Consider the following 17074-nt stretch of genomic DNA (forward strand, 5'->3'; position numbering starts at 1 on the left):
ACAGTAAAATAAGAAGGAATTTCCAGTAAGGCATCATGGAAACTGCATTACAGCGAACAGTTACGAGTGCACCTGAGAGCAACTGACTCTTCTCAGAAACGGCGAGGTGCGTGGACCGGTCAAGGTCAGCGTCCGCTGCCCGACGCCCGCGTAGACTCTCGCCGTGACGTCAGGCCTGCCGGCGAACGTACGTATATATAATGCAGTGGAGGCTGAGGCCGGCAGATCACACCCCAGACGCCACAGCAGCAGCGCATTGCCGAAGTCACGATGCAGAAATACACTCTATTGCTGGTCTGCCTGGTGGCAGCTGCCGCCGCGTACACCACCAAGTACGACAACATCGACCTGGACGACATCCTGCATAACGACCGCCTGCTCAAGAAGTACCACGAGTGCCTCCTCTCTGACAGCGACGCCTCCTGCACGCCTGACGGGAAGGAGCTCAAGGGTGAGTGCAGTGCTGGCTAGTAAGTATGGTTCACCCTATACTGACGTACATCAAACGGGTCGCCGAGTTAAATTGGTTCCACTGTAGTACATACTTAAATGGAATCTGCTCTACTACGATGCACTTGTAAAGCATTTTCGAGAAATCCGGGTTCAGCTTCTTACGAGACTGTCAAGGCTAAGGCAGCTGTGCAGATGCCTGACCTAGTTGCCTTCGAATACCATCACTTTTTTGTAATCCGTCAACAGACACACAGGTATCACATTTCCTTAATCGCTGTGGAAGTTCCTGATAACGATCCTACTTCACAAACACAGTAAATATATCTTTTTCCTGTGCACAAACGAAAGAGCGTACTCGTGTTTACCATCTGTCATCTGACAACTCCAACTTTTCTAATATTCTAAGAAGGCTGGTAGAGTACTGTAGGCAGCTAATCCTCTCGCCTTTACATAAGAGGGGGCCACATCTACTTTCTATTGATGCCCCAAAAGCAATATAAATACAGTGGACATTATTTGAAGCATGTGTAGCCTGGTATAACGTCAATTCCTTTAACCTGGATTCCCTGTTACAAGGGGCGTTTGGAAAGTTCGTGCAAAAATAACAACTACTTTACATGTTTGGGGTAAACCTTTTCTATTTTTCCACATAGTATCCTTTTAGACTTATACACTTCGTCCAACGCTGTTCTAATGTGTTGATCCCTTCCGAATAACAGGAGTTGTCCAAATCTGCAAAATAGCTATTAGTTGCTGCATCACCATCTTGTTTGTATAAAATAATTGTCCCGCCAATCATTTCTTCAAACAGAGGAACAAACAGTAGTACGAGGTAGCCAAGTCTGGAGAACAGGGGGCATGTGAAACGAGTTGGAATCCTATTTCCATTATTTTCGTGACCACAGCTGCTGAGGTGTTTGCTGGAGCATTATGGTGATGGAAAGCACTTTTTGCGGTCAAATCGCCAGCGTTTTTCTTGCAGCTCGCTTTTCAAACGGTCCAGTAACGATGAATAATATGTACCTGTAATTGTTTTGCCCTTTTCCAGATAGTTGATGAGGATTATCCCTCGCGAATCCCAAAAGACAGTCGTCATAATCTTTCCTGCCGAAGGAATGGTCTTCTCATATTTTGGTGCAGATTCTCCGTTGGTAACCCATTGTTCAGGTTGTTGTTTGGTCTCAGGACTATAGTAATGTATACATGTTTCATCCACAGTGACTAAATGACGCTTAAAGTCCTGCGCATTCTTTCTGAACAGCTGCAAACCATCCTTGCAACACTTCACATGATTCTGTTTTTGGTCAAGCGTGAGCATTCGCGGAACCCATCTTGTGGATGGCTTTCTCATGTCCAATTTTTATGCAAAATATTATGTAGCCATTCATTCGAGATGCCCACGGCACTAGCAATCTCACGGACCTTAACTCTTCTGTCATCGATCACCATATCATCGATTTTATCAATGATTTGTGGAGTCGTAACCTCCATAGGGCGTCCACAACGTTCAGCATCACTTGTGCCCATATGGCCACTCCGAAAATTTTGAAACCACTGTTCTAATTGAAGGCGCAGAGTCACCGTAATAATTATCAAGCTTCTCTTTTGTCTCCTGAGTTGTTTTGCCTTTCATAAAGTAATGTTTAATCACCACACGAAATTCTTTTTCGTCCATTTTTTTACAATCACTCGACTTCCTTGATTCACACGAATGCCAAACACAAAGAAATAGACAAATATGGCTGAAAGTTGGTGTGCCTTCTTTCCAAAGATGCTACTAATTAAACATGACCTCGATACGCGCCGGTGGAGCCATTTCTCTGACTTTGCACGGACTTTTCAAACGCCTCTCCTATATCTCACATCGAATATGTGACTAACTTTAGCTTTATGACACACCTGTGTGGTAGATGTAGCCGGTTTGAAACCTACTGGTGAATGAAATGTTCATGCAGAGGAGGGCGGGTAGCATGACTTTATTCGTAACCGGCTTTTCCGCCAATGTTCTGGTTTAAACTGGAAAGCTCTTTTCATTGTCTCTTGGAATGAGTGAATGTGACTCTGTTGATGGTGATCCGACCATCGGATTGGGAAGTTAAGCTGGCTGTCTGCTTGGTGCTATTCGAGATGGGTAGAGTATGTACTGGCACAAAGTTTCACCCTGCCCCTTCTCTCATCATCATCACCATGAGACACAAACGTATCATAACACCATATACCCATCCATTACACTCACCTACTCTCTGCAGACACACAAGAAACAACTTCCACACACCTGCATTGAAAGAGGCTAGTATGAGTGGAGCGAAACCCTTTCCGACAGGCGGCTGAATCCGTCCCGTGGGATACACGAGCGAACAGTGCCACACGGCGCCTACGTTCACATTAGCATTGTTATTATTGTAATTCGAAAAAACATGATTAGTTTTAGTACAACTGCTTGGCAGGAAATTTGGAACAAAATGTACACTAACATAGTGCAATCAAACGTCTAGTCAGCTGCGTTAACCAACTGCACAGTCACCTCTGCCGTAGTGCTGACAGTCCGCAACTCGTGGTCGTGCGGCAGCGTTCTCGCTCCCCGCGCCAGGGTTACCGGGTTCGATTCCCGGTAGTGTCAGGTATTTTCTCTGCCTCGTGATGCCTGGGTGTTGTGTGATGTCCTTAGGTTATTTAGGTTTACGTAGTTTTAAGTTCTAGGGGACTGATGACTATAGATGTTAAGTCCCACAGTGCTCAGAGCCATTTGAACCATAGTGCTGATAGCCTCCTGTGGGATTTGAAACGGTCATAAAACTACGAACCTTGATTTCTCGGAAACACTTGAAAAGCTCACGTTACTAGTGCATCACCTGTTACATATAAGTTATTCGTATAGTAGTGTGAAAGGTCGGTGAATTCGAAAACCCAATAGTTATATGCTTCCCGTGTCGGCAACAACACTAAGTTTTTTCAGTAATCTGCCAGATCTATTCTGTGTTCTTTCGTAAGTGAACTCCCATCTTCAGTTAGCACAGGCTCAAGGATTACTATTGTTTGCGACGGATTTACTTCACCAGAGTTGGATGTTAGTCTGGTTATAAATCTGTGAAGACTGTCAGCTTTAAAAAGTAAATAAACAAATAAAATAAAAGACTTTATTTTCCAGATCTCGATAATCTACACAACAATTCATATCCATTTCTACTGTAAAATTCACACTAAGTTTTCCTTTCATAATATGGCACTCTATTCCACGATGCACATCGCGTATCTGATACCATTGTTTCTTTCTCTCTGTCTAGCTGAAAGTTCGCGCTCAACGAGGTAGTTATGTGGACGGCTGGTCGGTGAGCTAATAAACAGGCAACACATCTTGCTTATTTCACTGTCAAATGAGAGATTGGGTGGGGTATATCGTACTCCATAGTTAAAGAGTAAGCACCTTCGGATGGATTAGTTTACATGACCGAACCAGTGCTTTATTGCTGTGATTTGTTGTTTGTATGTAACTCTCACCGTCCCTCTCTCCTCCCTCCACTCTACCCAATCCCTGCCCCCTCTTTCTATCTTCTTCCCTCGCACTAACTATTTATCTTTCACTCACTCTCTCTCTCTCTTTCACTCTCGTTTTGTGTAAAATGTGTGACAGATCCTGCTTGATTGACTTATTACCGCTTAGTGTACCATGTCCAGCAGGCTAAATTTTCTGAACTACCTAAGTAAAGTGGTGAATGACAAGCTGTTCCACAGTGCTGTATGTGAAACATGGCAAAACGTAAAGGCCTGAAGAATGGAAAATTCACATCGTATTGTTGTCATAGACAATAAAGAAGACACTGGACTCACATATACCCGCACTTATTCACTTTATCGCAGCAACCTTACCTCCCACACGACTATAGAATAATCATGGTCCATTCCATCTTATTACTTTCGACATCAGGCCGAAAGTTCCTCGCTGTTAAATAACTCATGATTTTGGGTTCTACATAACATATTAGCACATTTATCAACTCACTATGTGGTGTAATGCCCCTAATCACCATTTTTTGTGCGCTAATGAAAGGTATGAAAGTATTCAGAGGTATATACACATCTGCAGAAAAACGAACCAAATAAATTTCCGATTGCTCTTCTGTACGGAAGCCTGGAATGGTGTCCACTGGACCACACGTGGTCAAATAGAAACACAGAGCACTGATGTAGCTTCAAAACGAAATACTAGGAGCCACACAATATTGAATTATTAAGTATATTTAGGATAAGTATTTTTGATCTCTTCACGTTTCTGATTGCGTAACCTGTCTGTTGACAGCTGCCGTCCCTGATGCGCTGACCAATGAGTGCGCCAAGTGTAACGAGAAGCAGAAGGCCGGCGCCGAGAAAGTGATCAGGTTTCTTATCAAGGAGAAGCCCGACCTGTGGACGCCGCTGGAGAACAAGTACGACCCCACCGGAACCTACAGGCAGAAGTATGGCGAGGAGCTCAAGAGGGTCTCCGCCTAACCCCCTGGAGCTACTTGTATCCAGCACTGTGATATCTGCAAATCAGTATCTCATGTAATCTGTTTTTTTTACAATGCAGTTTGTTCCTTTTATTTAATAAATAAATAATATAAACTGGAAATCCTTTTTTTTTTTTTTTTTTTTTTTTTTTTGTTTCTCACATTAAGGAGAAACCAAATAATCGGGGACGTTTACTTTAAAAGAAACACGACCAAACTTTTTGTATCAAAGTACTTACGTTTCTGCGGATATTTCATTCATTTACTTATCCAGGGATGTATTACATTGTTTCATATAACGATAAGGATGTTATAAAGAGACTTTGTACTAAAATAGGAAACAACATCTACAAGCAATTATAAAATGAAATGTGGAATACAGGAATAGCTATGGTAAATAAGCTTGAGTTATAGTGGTTCATGAAAGACAGAAAAACAAAGGCAGGTCACAATCAGGTAGATTCAAAGTCAGATGGACGTGAAAGAAGGGGAGCTAGTGAAAGGGGAACATGGTAGAGGTACAGGTAACAAAGAGTGGGGAAAAAATTGCCGTGCCTTACTGAGAAACGAAAAGAGAAAGAAGCAAAAATGAGAGAAAATGGAGGTATTTGTTTAACTGTACGACGGGGATAATCTGGCCATACGTATTAGTTTTTAGGGGAAAGATGTTATGCTTACGAAAGGAAGTGTTTTATATATTTCTTGAATGCAACAGGTGATTGAACTGTGTGCAGAGTGAAGGGCATCTTCTTCCAGAGGCAAATAGCAGGAGCAGAAAAGCTGCTTGCGATTTGTGGACGAGCACAGCTAGGGTACTACATATGTGAGACCCTTGTGTCGATGACGGTAAGCTGGTAGCTACTTAATCTCTAATAAGGGGCTACTGGGGTATATGGGCACTGAAGACACGAGGAAGTAGATTTCATTATTAATTGCGGCTTCCACAGATTGTTCAGTATGTGGACTGGTGACGTCGACGAGAAGCTGCGTGCAGAAAACACTTGTTCTCAGCAGTTCGGATGGAACCTGGGCAACATGTTCCAGTATCCAGAATGAGCGCTTGCCCGCGAAAGGCAAAGGTCCCGAGTTCGAGTCTCGGTCGGGCACATAGTTTTAATCTGCCAGGAAGTTTCATGTTCCAGTATACTGGCTTTCTGATGGTAGAGAACCAACGTGTAGTTGCTAAATGCTTTTTGTCGTATGTCCGCCGACTCAAAAGTCACATGGGTTCAGATCATGTGATCTTGGTTTCTACGAATCTGGAAAACCTCTGAAGAAAAAATTGTTCAAATGGCTCTGAGCACTATGGGACTCAACTTCTGAGGTCATTAGTCCCCTAGAACTTAGACCCAGTTAAACCTAACTAAGCTAAGGACATCACACACATTCATGCCCGGGGCAGGATTCGAACCTGCGACCGTAGCGGTCTCGCGACTCCAGACTGCAGCGCGTAGAACCGCATGGCCACTTCGGCTGGCACCTCTGAAGATAACGCGTCCGTGGAAGGTCGCATTACATAGCACTTTCAAAGGGCGAGTGACATGAGGTGTTGCCGCAATGAGGAATGTTCCCACTTAGTGCGCTCTTCCAGAGCAGAAATCACATGCTGTACAAGGAGGTCGCGATAGCATGCAGACGTCAGGCTATATCTTACAGGTCCTCTGTGTGTATGCTCTTCAAATAATAACAGACTGAGAATAAAGATGCTTGTGAGTCTACACCTTCACCTGCCACATACGGCCGATGCAATGCCTCATCGTGCACAACAGTTTGTTTAACAGAACCTCATATTTGGTTGTTCTGTTTATTCACTGTACCCTGTAGTGTAAAATGTACCACGTTACTCCATAAATTATTGCCCGGCCACATGTCGTTAACTTCGAACAGTGTCAGAAACCGGAGAGCAAATTCAGAACGTTGCGCACATCATGAGGTTTCAGTTGCTGTACCGTCTGGATCTTGTACTTGTGCCAGTGTGATATCGACCGAAAACTGTCTGTACTGTTGATCATGGGATGGGCAATTCTCGAGAGACTACACGAGCACTAGCGCCATCAGCGGCACGTGCTGTATGGTCAGTTGCAGCAACAGTGACCTCTTCAATAATTTCTATCGGAATAGAAAGCCTTTCTCTTCCAGCTGCCACAACAAGGTCACACTATAACTTTAAACCATTGAATGCCATCAGACACGCTCCTCAGATCCTTTAGTCGGCGGCACTCTCTCAATAGTACACTAAAATTGCTGCGATTCACTTAAAACAGTTTCACTAACATTGCACGATTTCTCCTCTCGATAGCCATACTGTTCTCTCACAATAGGGCTTGTCAAAAGACAGCATGGATGTCATAACGTCATACAAAAAGTGTGCAGCGCCAGATTTGCACTTGGTGGCTTTAAAGAGTAAATTTGCTCCGAATTAACGCATTAGCATATCTACCAAATTTCGCTGTCATATGATAATTACAGACTACATTCGACCTCCGTGAGTTGCTGCACTTCAATTGCACCCACTTAGTATAACTTAGTCAATTATCCACCTTGCGAAATGATCACGATGAGAAAACCCAGAAAAAAAACAGAGCTCATGTGGAGTTTTACCGACTTCGTTCTTCCCACTAACCATTCGTGAATGGAAAAGGTTAGGGCTGTGGGGAGGGGGAACATTTTGGTGCCAGAAATACCTTCCTCCATACACAGTAAATTATTAAAATTTCTTTTTTACCTTGTTCTCAACCTGTGAGAGCACGCCAGGCTCTTGTAGAACTTGTTTCTTTTCCTCCATTTGCATGATGAGAAGGAATACCCTCTCAATCACCTTGGTCATGCTGCAGGATGGTAATATTTGAACTTATTTCTGAAATAACGTGGCTTGGGGTATATGGACGTAGATTTACATACAGACATAGGTGCATTTAATCTTGTAGCTTCTTCTTCAAATTAGCATGAGGCTAAAACACGGAGTGAAACACAGGTCTCATTTATGTACGTGGGTATTTCATCATGGTGGATCTCGTGTACAGCGATCGGATAGGTAACTGAACCGAATTCATTCGCTTACGAAGGACACCTGTATTTCAGCAAAGGGTTTAGATGTGTCGTGCAGCCTTAGATCTACACTGGTGTCCAAAATTAAAGCAACAAACCGCTGTTTCCCCGTCCTGTGTCTAATTAAAGTTAAATCGTACAAACTGTCAACAGATATCCTTACAGTCGAATCCTACACGGGAAATGGCATTCTGGTCAACGGACAACGACGCCAAAGATGACGTCAGGGCACATATCAAACGGGATAGTGTCTTCGGATAGTCCCACATGCACAAGCCCAGACGGTGCAATATGGCACAGAGAAGACACCTACCAGGATCTATGCAGTGGAGTGCAATGGGAAGAGCCGGCCAGTGTGGCCGAGGTGTTCTAGGCGCTACAGTCTGGAACCGCGCGACCGCTACGGTCGCAGGTTCGAATCCTGCCTCGGGCATGGATGTGTGTGATGTCCTTAGGTTAGTTAGGTTTAAGTAGTTCTAAGTTCTAGGGGACTGATGACCTCAGAAGTTAAGTCCCATAGTGCTCAGAGCCATTTGAACCATTTTTGCAATGGGGAGAACGGAAGCAGGACAGATACATACTGATGTGGTCCCTTGGATTACTCGGAACCGTTCTGTGTTCGGATGAGGCGACAGTTTATAGATCTCGAAACTGTATCCCGAAGACCAGTGCGGGGTCGGCCACGTGAACATCACAGACAGAGAAACATTATTTGGCTGTAAGGGCACGACGGTAGCGCATTAGAGCTGTACGGCACCTGTCGTCTAACTTTGCAGCATACACTGGACGTATTGTATCGAGGCAAGCGGTGTACAGAAGGCTTCGGATGAGTGACCTCTATTCCTTTATTGTCAGAGACATGCTGTATGTGTATATCTTACGCCACTCCACAAAAGGGAACGTGTAGAATGGAGTCGTCAACATTCCACCTGGACGCAACAACAGTGAGCCAATGTTGTTTTCACAGACGAGTCCTTACTTGCTCTGGACGGTGAGTTTCGACGGATTTCCCACCGGAGAGAAACTGGAACACAATTTTGGGACCCAACCATTGTGGAAAGAGACTGCTATCGAGGATAATCCGTAATGCTGTAGGCAGAAATTATGTTGAGTACTCAAACACCTCTTCGTGAAATTGTAGGGTTAAATCGGCAAGGTTTAACTGCTGTCAGATATCGTGGCTAGATCTTAGGGCGTCATGTGCGCTTGTTGCGAGATTCTGTGGGCCCAGACTTCGTATTGCTCGTCGATAATTCTCGACCTCATTGAGCATGCGTGACTGATGTTTCTTTGGAAAAGGAAGCTATTGCACGCAGGGCGTTGCCTGTTCGCTCACTCGATTTGAATCCCACAAAGCACATCTGGGATGCACTAATGACACGAGTTGCATTACGTCATCATTCACCTACCACTATCCAAGAAATGCGAGCAGCGCTGCAAGAAAAATGGGCGTTATTGCCTCAACATGAGATTGATGACATCATTCAGAGCATGCCCCATCGTTTGTCAGGCCTGTATTGCTGGCAGAGGTGGTGACATCCAGTACTGAGCGCTTTAACCAGTTGTCGGAATGTGTATGTAAATCCGTTAAGTTTCTTCAAACGAAGAACACTTTTGTCTAACGTTATCCATGTTGGAATTGTTTACGTTTTGCATTCTTTATATTGTTTCTACGTTACTATCACATGATGGTACCGTTTTGTGCCAAAATGAAAGAAACCTTGCAAAATTTCGATTTGTTGCTTTGCTTTTGGACACCACTGTTGTTTCAGTACTTCCAGGAAATACATTACAACTTACTGCAACTAAGGTAATAATCAAATTATTCAGTAAAGCAGTGTATCTATTACGTGATTTTCTATGTAAGTTACACTCAACGCTATAAAATACTTCTTTGAAACACAAATGCTACTCTCTAACACAAGCTGAGCACGCATGATTATGAATACTGGCCGTCTTTTACAAAGTCTACAACAATTAGGTAATAAATATTAATTTTACCATTCATGAAAATTTCTGCACGTAAAATCTCAAATAAGCAAATTTTACAGCTACAGAAAGCAGAACTAGGTGGAATGAGTAGTGCATTATCTCAACCGGTGTTATAGCTGCTAATAATGATATTTTCGCAAGAATGTATTAATTGTACTAATTTGTTATTTCATATTCCTCATTCTAACTTAGTTGTTAATTTCCAATAAATTTCATTCCCTTTAAATTTTTATGAGCTTTGCAATATTAGTATGTACGTCTCTTTGGGTTACAGGAAAAAGAAGAAAACAGTCATACACATACTTCGGAATGTAATTACATACACAGCATATTAATGATCTATTTCAAATAGTCTACGATCGGCTGCTAGTTTAACTTAACACAATTATGACGGGGCGAGTCAGACTGACGAAAGGTCTACAGATTTAAAATTTCTAAGACACAAAATTTTATTCTCTGCGATTAACTAGCTTGGCTTTGTATTTTCGTGGCAGTGAATATCTGGAATATCTCAGATGCGGTAGTTGGATTTGCACTGGACTCTATTAATAAAATGACATAAAAGTCCTTACCAGTAACTATAATTCGTAGTTAGTTCGGTAACATGGCTGCAATGGCGGATAAATAAATATCGTCCAAGCCGGTTATTCAAGCTCATGCAATAAAACACACCCACATTCCCACTGGAAACCCGTCAGTACGTTAAAGAGATTAATAAAACAAGAGAAGGAAATAATTATTCGTCCTTATATGCGTTTACAATGAGACATACATCTTAACAGGCCAAGGACAGGAGGAGGAAAGGTAACGAAAGAAGTGGCAGAGGAATAAAGAAAAAAGGTAGAGATTACGACACAAACGTGTTTTAGTTTATACCTCTTGCTTCAGCTTTTGAAACATTTTGAAACACTATGGATTTAATGACTCGGTGCATAATTATATTTGGTAAAAGTAATTACTAGCAGAAGAAAAAGAAGAAAAAAATGGTGATGTATCGTTGTAATAGCGAATCTTAATTCCTTGAATTTTTATCCCACGCTTGAACCCTTCTTTGTTTCCGTCTTTGCTTCTTCAGTGTATGTACTGAACAATAGGGGCGAAAAACTATATCTGTCTCTTACACTCTTTTTAAACCGTGCACTTCGTTCTTGGTCTTCCACTCTTATTTTTCTCTCTTGGTTTTTGTACATATTGTACACTACCTGTATTTCCCAATACCTTACTCCCATTTTTCCTGGAATTTCGCACATCTTGCGCCATTTTGCGTTGTCGGGCGGTTTTCCAGGTCGGCAAATCCTATGAATGTGTCTCGATTTTTCTTCAGGTTTGCTTCCATTACCAAACGCAACGTCAGCAAAATAGTCCAGGTACGTATGTCGATGTTACAATTAGGACATGAAGTATACGAGGAAACAGAAAGGGTAATTAAATATGTGCAAGAAGACGATAATCTAATAACCATTAGGGTATGTAACGTGGTGTTATGGGAAGGAACAAAAGAAAGAATTTGGGAGTGTACTGGTTTGGTACTATGAATGGGAGGAGAAAGACCGAGTTCTGCAATAAATTTCAGCTAATAGTCGCGAACATACTGTTCAAAAATCACAAGAGGGGAAAATACAGCGTGTTCATAATTAAATTTCCAGTTTAAAAACACCCTAGACTGCTCAGGATGACGTCAAAGTTGAACAGCATATTATTGACGCAGAGCGAAACGTCGTGGAACAAAGAGATTAACGAAAATTGGACCAATAGATGGCGCAGTAAGCGTCAGATTATGCACCTCAAAAGACGTGTGGCACACAATTGTTCTTCAGATTGCGTCCGAGACGTCCGACATGACTGTCTCCATGAAAAATCGAAGGGTGCTGTTAAAGCTCTTTTACAAGAACGGTGACTGTACACCGCTAGCCCTACAGAAGTTCCGGGCCCTCAAGATTATGAAAACATTGGTCCCACGTCTACTAAGCGTCTCGAGAAAGTGATTGCAGAATTCAGAAACACATGTTATTTTGGAGGTCAATGTGGCAGGGGGAGAAAAGCAGTTGATCCGACATTTGTCGAAGATGTAGCCACAGCTTTGCACGAGTGGTCGAGTGGTAGTGCACAAACATGTTAAACGTCCCCTTAGAAAATTACGTATTACTGTGCTGGTAAACCTCTACGTTATTTGATTTTCAAGCTGCGGAGCAAAACAGAACGTACTCAGACATTTTTCTCTTTACTTATTCTGATCATCACTAAACTGACACACAATATTTTTAGCGCAACGCAATCTGACTTTCAATAATCCCCACAAAAATGGCCCTGACTAACAATAATCTATACCTTTCATGAATCACTTACCTCACAAAAATATTCGTTACTCGAACTACAACAATACAGGGAGCGCCAATACTGCCAGCTAAATAAAATATCTAAGTACTGCAGGCACTAACTGCTGATAGGCATAGTTAGTAAAAGAAAAAGATTTTGATAGTGAACAAACAATGTATTTACCTTAATAGTGTTCAAAAGTCATAATACATATATCAGTTCATGACGTCCAGTCTTATAAACTTCGTTTTCTGACGGACACACGTCTAGATCGTCCGCTCTCAAACTTTGAGATGTCTCTCCCCACATCCACCACTGCTGGCGGCTCACCTCCAACTGCGCAACGATACGCGCTGTTCACATCCAACTGCCCAACACTACAATAGCAAATATTGCAACAATGCAAACCAGCCACAGACTGCACACAGGACAGTCAGTGATTTTCATACAGAGCACTACGTGACGTTACCAACATAAAAACCTAAACGGCCTACATACACATGCAGTGCAAGGGAATTGCTCGAACGACGACATGCCTGCGAGCACGACACAAAAATGCTGCAGAACATCCTGCATTGCTATCCATGTAAAATTATCCCCATTCAGGAGTTGTTATCTGCTGACCTGCCAGCAAGACAAACGTTCCCTCTAGAATTTCTCGTTCGTATGGAAGTGAACAACGAATGGAATATTCTGTGGACAGAGGAAGCCCATTTCATCTCCAAGGACATGTACATAGGCGGAATTAAATAATATGGGCAACAGGAATTCCAAACGCACATCAACCGGTACCACTTCAATCTGTAAAGGTGAACGTGTGGTGCAGATTGACCGCATCGTTTACCGTAACACCTTATCTTTTCGAGGAGAGTAGTCGTACGGGTCCTGTTACCTGTACTGTCACCGCACCACCGTCATTCCAATCCTTCAACAGCGTGCAGGTGTGGTTAGGATCATTTTCAAGCAAGATGGCTCCCCTCCTCACACTGCACAGCCAGTGAAGCGGTTGCTGCACAAGCATTTCAGAAATACTAGAACTGTTAGCCGCCACATCTCCATAACCTTGCCAATCATGTCACCTGATCTTGATCTGTGTGACTTCTAGCTGTTGAGCTACCTAAAAGAGTGTTCCAATAGCAAAAGTATCTGAACTGAAGGCATGCATTGCACAACGCTTTCTGAAGGTGCCCCCGAGACACTCCGAGCGTCGTGGAACATACTATTCCTCGATTCCAACTTGTGGCAGAAAATGATAGACATCATACTGAACATGATCTGTACCAGCCTCCAGACAGTTATAAGCCGATGTCATTTTGCTTGTTATACGGTTTTCTGCCCCTTGACAGTTAAAAACCGATGTCATTTTGCCTTTTATGCGGTTTTTGGCGCCAGGACAATTAAAACTGATATCATTTTGCTTTTTATGCGGTTTTGGACTTAGGACAGTTAATAACCGATTTTTACCATCAGATGTAGTAATACCCTGTAGTTGTGGATGGGCTAAAAGTGCCTCAGCTGTTTACTGCGAGCTTGTGCAGTAATGTTTATTGAACAGCTTGGATAGTGTACTGTGCGACTCAAACCATAGCCTTCGTATTGCGATCCATCTGTCTCACGTAGCCGATTCCGTTTACGTTAAGAAGCTTAGAGCGATACCTATTGGTAAAATTTTCGGTACTTCTTTCTCCATGACGTTTCCCCCTGCGACTATAATTTGTGGTTAAAATTTGATGTCATTCCGAGGAGTGGTTCTCTTTTATAGCGTCACCAAAAGTGGAACTGTAATTAAGGGCACCCTGTGTTCTTCGGACAGGATTGGCGAGACGTAAAGGTCCTGGTTAGATTATATCGTGGTCAGACAAAGATTCTAAAATAAGTTACAGTACTTTAAGAAAACCAGTAGCCGATACAGATCGGATCAGAACTTGTAATTGATGAAGAATAGGCTGAAATTTAAGTAACTCGTTAGTCTGTCAAAAAGTGGTACGCTGAAGTAGTGAAGCATGATGAGACGCTTTTGATGTTCTCTGAGGCAATAGATACTCCAGTAATGAATACCACAGTAGGCAGTCAGTTAAAGAGAATCTGATATCTCTAAAAATGGTAATCATCGAAATTGGACCGACAAACTTAGGTACAAGAATGATTACTGCAGAGAAACGTGGGGTAACCGGAAGAAGTACTTAAATTGATCGACTAAGAATGGAAGCACTCAACTAAGGGAAATTCTGAAATATAAGTCACTTAGAAATGATACGAATATGCAGTGCGGGGATGCCAAGGTGAAAACGCCACATGCAAAATGTGAATAAATAGAAACATAAACAATCATCGGAAAGACAATTCAGCATTATAGAAATTACAAAGTAACATTCGGTAAAATTAAAGTCAAGACCATGAACAATATCATTGCGTGGGAATGCCACTGTTGAGCGAAGAAGAGAGAGTGAATGCGTGGGAAGAGTACACTGAAGGCTTCTACGACGTGATTGACGTGATTGAGGAGGAAATGGGAGTCCATATGAATGACACAGAGACCCAGTATTAGTTATAGTTCAATAAAGTGTTGCAAGAATTGAGTTCAAATAATCCTGAAGGAATAAATGATATTAATTCGAAATATCTGAAGTCAGTGGGGACTATTATTCAATTTTGTGTGCAGAATATGAGAGTCCTGAGACATCCACAGAACTTTCAAAAACATATCATTTAGATATTCCCAATGAAAGCAAGGTGAAAGCCATCGTAAAACAGACTAAGGCTCATGTGTCCACGCTGCCAGCAAGAATAGTATACACAGGAATAGAAAAGAAGGTGATCAGATTGGCATTAGGGAAGGTAAATGCAATAAATAGCCAGGTTTGACACTCCTATTGATACTAGAAGCAAGGCCTAAGAAAAATTGAGACACGTACATAGGATTTCTAGATCTGGAGAAAGCATTCGTCAATATAAATGCTACAACATATTCGAAATTCTAAGAAATATGTAAGCTGTAGGAAAAGTCGGGCAATATACAAAAGTTATAAATATTGAGAAATAGCAATAGGAATAGGAGACTAAGAACGAAGAATTGGTGTGAGACAGGGTGTAACACAGAAATGCACATTTATACTCCACTCTTCAATTTCTACATTCAAGGATAAAACTCAGATATAAAATAAAGAAGAACCTGTAAAGGCATTTCTGTTCGCAGTGAAAGCGATGAAGAATTGCAAGACCTGTTGATGGAACGAACAGATTTGTGAGTCCAAGGACCACGAACTAGAAAAAGTGGAAGCAGAACCACATATGATGGATGAAGCAGGGAAGGTGTAAAAAGTGGGCATTCCTGGCCAAGAGAACACAAGTGTTAAACTGGCGAAGAGAATCAAACCATTTGAGAGAAATGAGGGAGTTCTCTGCAGAATTAGCGAAGAAAGGAACACAATGAAAGGTACTGACAACAAGAAGGAAATGAATAATAGAATATGTGTTACGACATTAGACTATAAAGAAGTATATTTGACGTATTCCTGAACTGAAGAAGTTGGTTGCAATGGCGGGCCACAGCAAACCCAACTGATGGACAAATGGTTAAGTCAAATAAGTGTCCTGTCTTTATCATCATGTAACATAAAAACGTAAATGTCGTGAGACTGGAGCCTCCCGTCGGGTAGACCGTTCACCGGGTGCAAGTCTTATGATTTGACGCCACTTCGGCGACTTGCGCGTCGACGGTGGTGAAATGATGATGATTAGACAACACCCAGTCCCTAAGCGGAGAAAATCTCCGACCCAGCCTGAAATCGAACCTGGGCCCTTATGTTTGACATTCTGTCACGCTGACCACTCAACTACCGGGGGCGCACGATATTTGACATTTTATATTATTAATTTTATACATCTGTACTTCTAAAATGTAAATCAAATGTAGGTTTTCCATCTAAAACTTTGCCAAAGTTGATTGTTTTCTTTTCTGTGAAGAAATTTCCTTCTGCGCGAAACTCTGGTTAGATATCATATGCGGTGTAATAGCAAGAGGCAGGTCGGCACCAAAGCAAAAGATAAGGAACGCAAGCCATTGAGATACTGGTTTACTATGTGTAAAGACCGCCAGCTAGGCTTTCCACAACTGACCCTCTGTTTCAGATATGCAACTAATGATGGAATTTCTAAGTAAAACTTTACCTTCCATTCTGCTTCTCGTCACCATCGAACCAAATACGTTACGTTCCAAACTTGATAAATCAATTTCTGATCCTCACAAAAAGTGTACAGTGTGCAGAGGTCAGTTTATTCAGGTGAGCTCTAGCAAATTACTTGCTAAACTCGAACGAGAAAGTAAGTTTAAAAAGGAATAAAGAAGAGCTTCAGGCAACACTGAAAAAGACAGCTCCCAGCGCAGACGCCAACGATGAAATGGAAGTCATGTACCAAACGAAGCGACAGTTGCATCAAGTCCTATTACAATCCACTTGGAAATTATAAATGACAGAGCACAACAATCAGTCGTCCTATTTTGCAGGTTTTATTTGGAAAATCCATATTTCTGCTAGTGCCTAGTTAATATTAGTACACAGGTTTTCTGGTCTCAATGCATGTCAGTTCCCTGTTGCTCTGGCGTCCGTCACAGTTCTTTGCTCACGCCCGAACAACAGGGAACTCACATGCATTGAGACTAGAAAAAAAAATGCATTTATAATGGCTAGGCACTAGCTAAAATGTGGATTTGCTAAATAAAACTAGCAAAAAAGGACGACTGATTGCTGTGCTCTATCATTTATAAATCGGATCAC

General features: G+C 42.1%; 1 protein-coding gene across 1 annotated transcript in view; it reads left to right on the forward strand.

Annotated features, from left to right (window-relative positions):
• The first annotated feature begins 213 nt into the window (after positions 1–213).
• LOC126191038 (allergen Tha p 1-like) overlaps positions 214–17074 on the forward strand; it is a 69872-nt gene continuing 53011 nt past the window's right edge. The window contains exons 1-2 of the mRNA XM_049931747.1: positions 214–451; positions 4751–4829. Of these exons, the coding sequence (XP_049787704.1) occupies positions 271–451; positions 4751–4829 (260 nt within the window). The 5' untranslated portion in view covers positions 214–270. The remainder of the gene's footprint in view (positions 452–4750; positions 4830–17074) is intronic.

The sequence above is a fragment of the Schistocerca cancellata genome, chromosome 6 (genome assembly GCF_023864275.1).
Source record: "Schistocerca cancellata isolate TAMUIC-IGC-003103 chromosome 6, iqSchCanc2.1, whole genome shotgun sequence".
Classification (NCBI taxonomy): domain Eukaryota; kingdom Metazoa; phylum Arthropoda; class Insecta; order Orthoptera; family Acrididae; genus Schistocerca; species Schistocerca cancellata.